General features: G+C 49.0%; 1 protein-coding gene across 1 annotated transcript in view; it reads left to right on the top strand.

The window, feature by feature from the left end:
* The first annotated feature begins 1756 nt into the window (after positions 1–1756).
* Positions 1757–9552, top strand: part of hcn4 (hyperpolarization activated cyclic nucleotide-gated potassium channel 4) — a 329968-nt gene continuing 322172 nt past the window's right edge. Inside the window, exon 1 of the mRNA XM_038784491.1 lies at positions 1757–2547. Coding sequence (XP_038640419.1) covers positions 1853–2547 — 695 coding nt within the window. The 5' untranslated portion in view covers positions 1757–1852. The remainder of the gene's footprint in view (positions 2548–9552) is intronic.

Below are 9552 nucleotides of genomic sequence, written 5' to 3'. Positions count from 1 at the left end.
CAAGGCTGAGGGGAGCTAGTGCTGGGAAATGGGATTAGAATAGATCGGTGCTTGATGGCCGCCCCAGGCACGATGGGCCGAAGGGACTCGTTCCGTGCTGTAAAATGTAAAATATGAAGTTTAACAGTGAGGGAGAAAGTTCAGTCCCGGGCAGGGGACAAATCTGTCTCTGATCACCTCAATGCAAAGAGGCCAGTAATAATGCTAGTCTAATGAGTGGTGTTTCAGGCAGGGTGGGAAAGGGGGGCTTCTGCTTTGACTAGTTATCCTGTAACTCGTGCTACATTCAAGCCAGCTCCATGGTTTGAGCTGGTAGAATCTGGCGTGAGTGTATCACTGGCGAGGAAGCGCTCCATGGTTACTGTGGTGCCTTCAATAACACATCAGACGGAGGCGCTGTCACTTTAACCATTCCGCTGTTCCTCAGCCCCGACAATAACATCAACCTACACCAACCGGCTCATTGCTATCTGTGGGATCTCCCTGTGCGCAAAAAACAGCCCACCTCTAAAGCGGTGCATTTGACATGTTTTGAGGCGTTTCTGACAGAATGAAGGTGTTCCACCCCACACATCTTTTCAATGCCAATTACATTTCTCCCAGTTCGCACCGTGTTCATGTTATTTTACTGATTAGGACGGATATGCCCTCGGCTTAAGAACCCCTCCAAGGTCGGACTTTATGGCAGAACAGTCCAAAGGTGTGCAGGTTAGGTGGATTGGTCGTGCTAAATTGCCCCTTAGTGTCCAAAATGTCAGATGGGGTTGACAGGGATGGGGGGGGGTGGGGGTCTAGGTAGGAATGCTCCTTCGGAGGATCGCGTGCAGACTCGATGGGCCGAACGGCCTCCTTCTGACTGCAGCGATTCTGTGGATTGTGCGAATATTTTAGCTGCTGAACAATTGCAGTGGGGGACGGCAGGAATGTTACTGAGGCAGATTTGATTGTTTTTTTTTAAACTTGGGAAGCTTCAATCCAAGTTGGGTAGAAAATTGTACAATGGTTGAGGATTATGCCCCCCTGCCCCCCCCCCCCCCCCCACACACACACACACAACAGACACAAACCCTCACACCTTCCCCTGTCAAGCTATGTTCCTGGACTGTTGCAACAACTACTTCACCTGGGGAGTAGGCAGACAGCAGCATTCCCTGTGGATGGGTGCAATGCCAGTTTATAACACAGGTGGGTGGGTATGAAAGGTGGATATGAGCGGAGGGGAGTGCCTCACACAGAGACACACACACACACATACACACAGACAAGGGGCTAGCTCCTATGACAACCCAATGGATCGTGTTTGCTGACACAGTGAGCCCAGCCTGCGTGTGAGAAAGTGTGCAGACAGCTGGCTCCTCCATGGCAAAGGAAGACTTCCTCCGGCTCCGCGTTCATTTTTACTTGTTTTTTATTTTGCTTTGCAACCTCACCCAGCGCTGGAAAGGCTCGGGAGAGCTGGGATGGAGTCGCGCAGTCGGGCAAGGACACCAGAGACAGGCTCGGTGCTCTAAAGGATGAACGTCTCCTGATTTCTTCCCTCACTGCATCTCAATCTTTCGGCATGAGCTTTGTTCTTCATCTGATTCCAGACTCGCCTCTTGCTTCCCAACTTAATAAGTAGTTGGGGGGGGGGGGGGGGGGGAGAGGAGAACATCAGGATTACGATAGAGGGGCAGAGGAGGGGAGGGTGGGTGAGGGGGGAAGGGGGTGGGGAGGGGAGGGGGGGTGAAGATGAGTTGTTTGCTGGATGCATCACTGAGTGGGGTTAGGATGTGCTGTGGAATTGAGACCCTGTGGCTGAGATGCCCGTGACAGCTCCACACTCTGCACATCAGACGCCACCCGGAGCTGGATGCTGGAGGAGGGGGAGACGTTTGGGGCTGGGGCCATGGACAAGCTGCCCTCCTCGATGAGGAAGAGGCTGTACAGCCTGCCCCAGCAGATGGGGGCCAAAGGCGGCATGCTGGAGGAGGAGGAAGACGCTGGGGACGCGGCCAGGAGGAGCATTAAGCTGAGACCCCTGCCCTCGCCCCCGGGGCTGAGCGGGGACGCCAGGGCGGCTGGAGAGGGCTACACGGCGGAGACCGAGGCGGGCAGCCGGCCCCTGAAGACCAGCACCAACGGCGACTTGCGGCGCTTCCGAGGGAGCCTCTCCTCGGCGGGCAGCAGGCACCTCCCCGACCCGGGGGACATGGCGGAGGAGAAGCGGCTGATCGTGGAGGGCCAGTCCACCCCCAGCGAGGACACCAACCCCAGCAGTTCGGCGTCCGACCAGAGCAGCGAACTGGACACCAAACAGGGGGCAGCAGGCGAGCGGGAGCCCAACCTGGCTTATCTCAAAGTGGACGGCACCGAGCAGATCTTCCTGGATGAGGATCTGCGGGCCAGCCAAGCGGGCTTCATGCAAAGACAGTTTGGGGCCATGCTGCAGCCGGGAGTTAACAAGTTTTCCCTCAGGATGTTTGGCAGCCAAAAGGCAGTGGAGAGGGAGCAGGAGCGCGTGAAATCAGCTGGATTCTGGATAATCCACCCATACAGCGACTTCAGGTACTGTCTCCTCACTGCCCCTATCTCTCACTTCTGTCAAAAGTTCTTATTTTCTCTGCATGTCAGTGAACGGCTCATAATATCATTTAGAAACAGTTTAGCCCTCAAGTTCCAGGCAGAAACACGACTGTCAGCCAAACCCCCAGAGAAAGGTTGCATCAAATGGACTCTGTTGACGGGGCAAGATAGCTGCATGCAATCTAATCTCAGTTTACTTTGCAACGATTTCCAAAGTTTTACGGTTTTACTTAAGTGCTGGGTAAGATTTGCTAGATGTCTGATTGGATGTCATGAAAACTTGTGGCGTGTGTATACTGTGGGCGATGCCCTGTACATGACCAGGGGGAGTTCATATCTGCCCCTGCCTCCTGCACCCCACAAATCTGCCCACTTTCCAATCTGCCACAAAGTCACAGATTAGTGTTTATTGTCATGAGGGCGGCTGGCTTAAGCGTCTTAACGGATCTATGGGAATTCAGTCATTTTCCATTTTGCAAGAGCCCTTTAGTTCCCCTGTTCTTTTCAACACACAGATGAACCACATGCCCCCTCCTCCCCACCCAAATCAGGCGTTATTCCCTTTTGGATTTGCATTTTGTTTATTGTCACGTGTACCGAGGTGCAGTGAAAAGTATTTTTCTGTGAGCAGCTCAACAGATCATTAAAAGGAAATAAAAGAAAATACATAATAGGGCAATACAAGGTACACAATGGAACTGCATAACACCGGCATCGGGTGAAGCATACAGGGTGTAGTGTTAATGAGGTCAGTCCATAAGAGGATCGTTTTGGAGTCTGGTAACAGTGGGGAAGAAGCTTTTTTTGAATCTGTTCCTGCCTGTTCTCAGACTTTTGTATTTCCTGCCCGATGGAAGAAGTTGGAAGAGTGAGTAAGCCGGGTGGGAGGGGTCTTTGATTATGCTGCCCGCTTTTCCCAGGCAGCAGGAGGTGTAGATGGAGTCAATGGATGTGAGGCAGGTTGGTGTGATGGACTGGGCTGTGTTCACAGCTCTCGGAAGTTTCTTGCAGTCTTGGGCCCTGCAGTTGCCATACCAGGCTATGATACAGCCAGATAGGATGTTTTCTATGGTGCATCTATAAAAGTTGGTAAGAGTTAATGTGGACATGCCGAATTTCCTTAGTTTCCTGAGGAAGTATAGGCCCTTTGTGTGTCTATGTGCGTAGATCGACTGCCAAGTTTCCTTGCAAAGTTTGGTTCAATTATCCACCGCCCATGCTGCTCCCGATCTCTCCCCTCTCCTGTTCCCATTCACCCAGAAGTAAGCCCCCAGGGTGCAGGGAGAGATGAGAGAATGCAGAGAATGCTGGGGGAGTATGTGTGTGTGATTCCATTAAAGCTCTGGGATCCAGCCAACCAATTTCACACGTTTCAAAAGGTGTCAGCTAGCTTAGGGAAGGGAGGGGAGGTTGGATGAGCTGTTGGACAAGCTCATCCAACAATCACTGAATCCCAAAATGTGCGTTTGAAAGCAAAATGGGGTGGGGGTGGGGGCAAGGAGGTGTTGGAGGAGAGGATTCTGAAAGCTTTGAGCTCAGGAATGCAGGATTTGGAACCTGTAGCTGGGTATTTGCCGCCTTGCGGCTGGCGGCTGCTGTCCGAGGTGCTGAAAGTTTTCTTAAATCTCTGCCTCGCCGGCTCAGCCCAAGGCTTGCGTGGCAAACATGCGCCTTGGGAGTTGAATACTTGGTGCATTGAACCGAGATCATTAACTCAAGTAACTGCCCCATTGCAGAGACAGGCGGACTGGAGAGGGGTATTCCACACTCGGGCACCATCAGTTCATTCAGCGGCAATACTAAAGTCAGCATTAAAATGCAAACAAACAATTGCGGAGGTGGGGAGAAATCGCCAATTTAAACCTGACGATGCAATTTGACTTTTTTTGTCCATGTTTAGATGTGTAAAAGCTCAGCACCGTAGAACTTAAACAACGTGAACCCGAGACTCATATTTAGTCCTATCTGCCTCTCATAACATGCACGGATATTTCTACTCCTTGCAGTCAGCTGTAGATTACCACCTTAGAAACTTGCACCGATTCCCTCGCAATTACTTAATCTTCGACAGAACCCCTCATTCAAGGCCATCACGGACTGCAGAGACAGCTTGCCACTGGCAATGTCTGCATTGCTTTTTCTTCAGACTGATGCCAGAGGTAGGTTCTTTACCCAGAGAGTAGTGGGGGCATGGAATGCACTGCCTGTGGAACTAGTTGAGTCAGAAACGTTAGGGACCTTCAAGCAGCTATTGGATAGGTACATGGATTAAGGTAGAATGATGGGGTGCAGATTAATTTGTTCTTAATCTAGGTCAGAAGTTCGGCACAACATCATGGGCCGAAGGGCCTGTTCTGTGCTGTATTTTTCTATGTTCTATGTTCACATAAATGGGTGAATAGCAGCGATTACAAGACTATAATATTGCCCATTTGTTCAGGTGGCCAAGTAGCAATAATGTACAACTGTCAGCTGGGACCTTGGATGAGATTCCATCCGTGTGATCGCTCCCATTATTCTATAAAGCAGAGTTCAAAAGATGACACCATGTCACATTCGCCCAATGTTCTCACACGAAATTGACGCGCCCGCTTTGTTAACGGAGGCATCGAGCCACTTATTAACTACTGTCTTTAATTTCCATCTTATTATTCCATAATAATTATTGTCTTTAATTCCCATCCTTGCAAACACATGATTACCGAGTATCTGGTTTATAAACTGACTGTGTCAAACACACGATACAATCCCAATATCCATCATCATGCTTATCACAGAACAAGTCACGGTGAGGAAAAGGATCACATTTCCGCCGGCACCTGACACACCGATTAGAAATACGGATGAAAACGATTCAATTCGCCAGCAGAGAAGGGCTATTTCTCGTCAGGCTGCCTGAATTACCCAGTGTTGACTTTGTCACTTGTATGCCATCCAATCAAACATTGCATGCAGAGATATTGGTCGTATCATTATGGCAGGCCTTTAATCGATTTAATAAGTAGTGGTTACTGCTCATTAAGTAGCATAAAGGAGTAGCTCGTTTGTAATTAAATAGTGAGCAGTAATCCTTGAATAATGAGAACGTCCAGTAATATTCTATAAAGATATTAAGGACGAGCTTATGTTTCTGCAGCTCGATTCACATTTTGTCATATTGTCTTTGCGTAACCCGATGTCACAATTGAAATCTGATTAAGTTTATTGCAAACACAATTAATGGCTTGCTGAAGTTTAAATCATTCTGGATGTTGAAGTGTGTGAGCAGACGAGGATGTTGCCTTGGAACGTGTTGTGACAGTTTCGGTGTAAAAATATATTATTCTTTCAATCATTGAAACCTGCCCCAGCTGATGAAACATTAAATGTTCCGAACAACGCCGATTGTAAAGCTCGGCTGTGGTTTTTTCTTTAATAAGTCACAGACAATTTCAATGTGATACCTTTCCTCACCTCCTCTTCATGTTTAGTACACTGCAGGGTGTGTAGCATGTGAGAAGCACTGCCGTTTCATTGCTGTAAGTGAGAGGCAGTTTTGCTTCACTCGTCCCGAGCGTGTGAATGGAAAAGCTTCGGCAATGCGTCTGGTTTAAGTTAAGGAGCAAAATCACCAAGTCTCAATTTAGAGTGATGCTCCGCTGCAGTACTGAGGGAGTGCTGCAGTACTGGAGGAGTGCTGCAGTATTGAGGGAGTGCTGCAGTACTGAGGGAGCGCTGCAGTCCTGGGGGAGTGCGGCAGTACGGAGGGAGTGTTGCAGCATTGAGGGAGTGCTGCAGTACTGAGGGAGTGCTGCAGTACCGAGGGAGTGCGGCAGTACAGAGGGACTGTTGCAGTATTGAGGGAGTGCAGCAGCATTGAGGGAGTGCTGCAGTACTGAGGGAGTGTGGTACTGAGGGAGTGCGGCAGCGTTGAGGGAGTGCTGCAGCATTGAGGGCGTGCTGCAGTACTGAGGGAGTGCTGCAGTACCGAGGGAGTGCGGCAGTACAGAGGGAGTGCGGCAGCATTGAGGGAGTGCTGCAGCATTGAGGGAGTGCTGCAGTACTGAGGGAGTGCGGCAGTACTGAGGGAGTGCGGCAGCATTGAGGGAGTGCTGCAGTACTGAGGGTGTGCGGCAGTACTGAGGGAGTGCGGCAGTACTGAGGGAGTGCGGCAGTACTGAGGGAGTACGGCAGTACTGAGGGAGTACGGCAGTACTGAGGCAGTGCGGCAGTACTGAGGGAGTGCTGCAGTACTGAGGGAGTGCGGCAGCGTTGAGGGAGTGCTGCAGCATTGAGGGCGTGCTGCAGTACTGAGGGAGTGCTGCAGTACCGAGGGAGTGCGGCAGTACAGAGGGAGTACGGCAGCATTGAGGGAGTGCTGCAGCATTGAGGGAGTGCTGCAGTACTGAGGGAGTGCTGCAGTACCGAGGGAGTTCGGCAGCATTGAGGGAGTGCTGCAGTACTGAGGGTGTGCGGCAGTACTGAGGGAGTGCGGCAGTACTGAGGGAGTACGGCAGTACTGAGGGAGTGCGGCAGTACTGAGGGAGTGCGGCAGTACTGAGGGAGTGCGGCAGTACTGAGGGAGTACGGCAGTACTGAGGGAGTGCTGCACTCCCGGAGATATCCACTTTCGGACGATGACACACCAGCAGTTAACAAAACAACCTTTGGTGCTGTTCCTGTTTTACTCCCTTTATTCCGAGAATAATATTTCTGTCAGCATATTGGAATTGGACCAGTTTATTGTCACGTGTACGGAGGTACAGTGAAAAGTATTTTTCAACATACAGCTCAAACAGATCATTAAGTACATGAAAAGAAAATACGCAATAGCACAACACAAGGTACACAATGTAAATACGTAGCCACAGGCATGGGGTGAAGCATACAGGAGTGCAGTATTAATCAGATCAGTCCATTTAGGAGTCTGGTAACAGCTGGGAAGAAGCTGTTTTTGAATCTATTTGTGCGTGTTCTCGGACTTTTTAATCTCCTGTCCGATGGAAGAGTGAGTATGCTGGATGGGTGAAGTCTTTGATTTTGCAGCCCGCTTTCCCAAGGCAGTGGGAGGTGTAGGCAGAGTCAATGGATGGGAGGCGTGTTCGTGTGATGGACTGGGCTGTGTTCATGACTGTCTGGAGTTTCTTGCGGTCTTGGGCCAAGCAGTTGCCATAACCAGGCTGCGATGCAGCCAGAAATGATGCTTTCTACGGTGTCCCTGTTAATTACTTTATCATTAATTCCCTCCCTAAACGTGTTGATTTTTTTGGTGAGTAGGGGTAGAGTTCCATAGGCACCAGTCTCTGGTACAGCATCCCAAGTGGCAATTATTCATATAAAAATGAAGAAATAATTGCATTCATGTGATTCTTCTCCTGCACACTGGAGGTCTCAATGTTAAAATGAGATGCCCCCTGCTCCAAAAGGTGGATGGAACAAATCCCATGGGGCATTTTTGAAGAAAAGCAGGAGACTACTCACATTAGTCTGGTCCATATTATCTGGTCACTATCTCATTCCTATTTAGGGATTTTACTCTTTTAAAATTGTTTGCTGCATCGTAACAGTGAGTGAAAAAAAAATCAAAAAGGTACTTAGTGTGCTGTAAAAGGCTTTGGGATATCTTACGGGTACGCAACGCACTGTATATATGTAAACTAATTTTCTATTTTGAAGGCATGACAAAGGGTAGGATAGGTCGTTGAGTGAGGTTCATGATTCCAACATGCTATTTTTCAGATCTCTACACAGTGAGAGGTCGAGTGAAAGGAAAGATACATTTCTGTCGGGAGGAAGGGAAAACAAGCAGAGCATTCACTCTGGACTGTAGCTCTTAATGGTGGGAAGCAAAACAGCATTAGAAGAGACTGACATGTGGTCAGCCGTCTGGGCTTGGACGGGACACAGTGGTTAGCACTGCCGCCCCACAGCGCAAGGGACCCGGGTTCGATTCCGACCTTGGGTGACTTTCTGTGTGGAGTTTGCACTTTCTCCCCATGTCTGTGTGGGTTTCCTCCGGGTGCTCTGGTTTAATCTTTATTATTGTCATGAGTAGGTTGACATGAACACTGCAATGAAGTTACTGTGAAAATCCTCTAGCCGCCACACTCTGGCGCCTGTTCGGGTACACTGAGGGAGAATTCAAAATGTCCAATTCACCTGACAAGCACGTCTTTCGGGACTTGTGGTAGGAAACCTGAGCACCTGGCGGAAACCCGGAAGGCTTGAGACCAGATGAAAAGATCCTTAGTGCATGCCCTAACTTCCGCGGGATTGGAAGAGGAATGGGGTGACTGACAGGAGGAGGTGGAGAATGATGGGCAACCAAATTTTTGGTGACCCTGAGGAAAATGAGGGATGCCGGGAGATGGGGGGAAAAAAGATCATATCATAGCTCATTAAAACACCTTCAGAATAAGAACGTATGGAGATGTGATTTTCTAACGTTAAGAAATCCAAGGCAATCTGTCTCTAACTCTGGGATCAGTAATAATTTACCCTCAATGTCCAGTGGCTCTGTTCCCAGTTGCTGAATGAGATAGGAGTGTGCAGGATTGGGGGGGGGGGGGGGGGGGGGGGGGTGGAAATATTTTCAGCTGGACATGAGTGGAAAGAGGATCCCAACCAGCAAGTCAATTCAGGAATGGAACTTAAAACCTGCTTTTAGAGATGGATGCAGTGTTAAAATGCGGATGGACCCAAGTGTATCAAAATGAAACATACTTTCAAATGCAAGCTGTGAATGAAATGCTGGTCTTGGAACGCTGGACAGGTTGTTGGTGCCAGGGATGTCAATCCAATGTTGCCAAATGGAATACAGCTTTTAAAATTTAAAGAACAAAATAACTTGAAAAAATATTTATGTGGACAATTACAGAGTAAAATGAACACTAAATAACAAGTGACGGAACAGCATAAATGAACAAAATAGAGAGGAGTCTTTACTTTCTTTATTTACCAACTTTATTCCAAGAAGAATATTTCTGTCAACACATATATTCTCTTTAC

Source organism: Scyliorhinus canicula, chromosome 24 (genome assembly GCF_902713615.1).
Source record: "Scyliorhinus canicula chromosome 24, sScyCan1.1, whole genome shotgun sequence".
In the NCBI taxonomy this organism is placed as follows: Eukaryota; Metazoa; Chordata; class Chondrichthyes; order Carcharhiniformes; family Scyliorhinidae; genus Scyliorhinus; species Scyliorhinus canicula.
The sequence above is the reverse complement of the archived record's forward strand: the minus strand, read 5'-3'. Positions and strand labels throughout refer to the sequence as shown.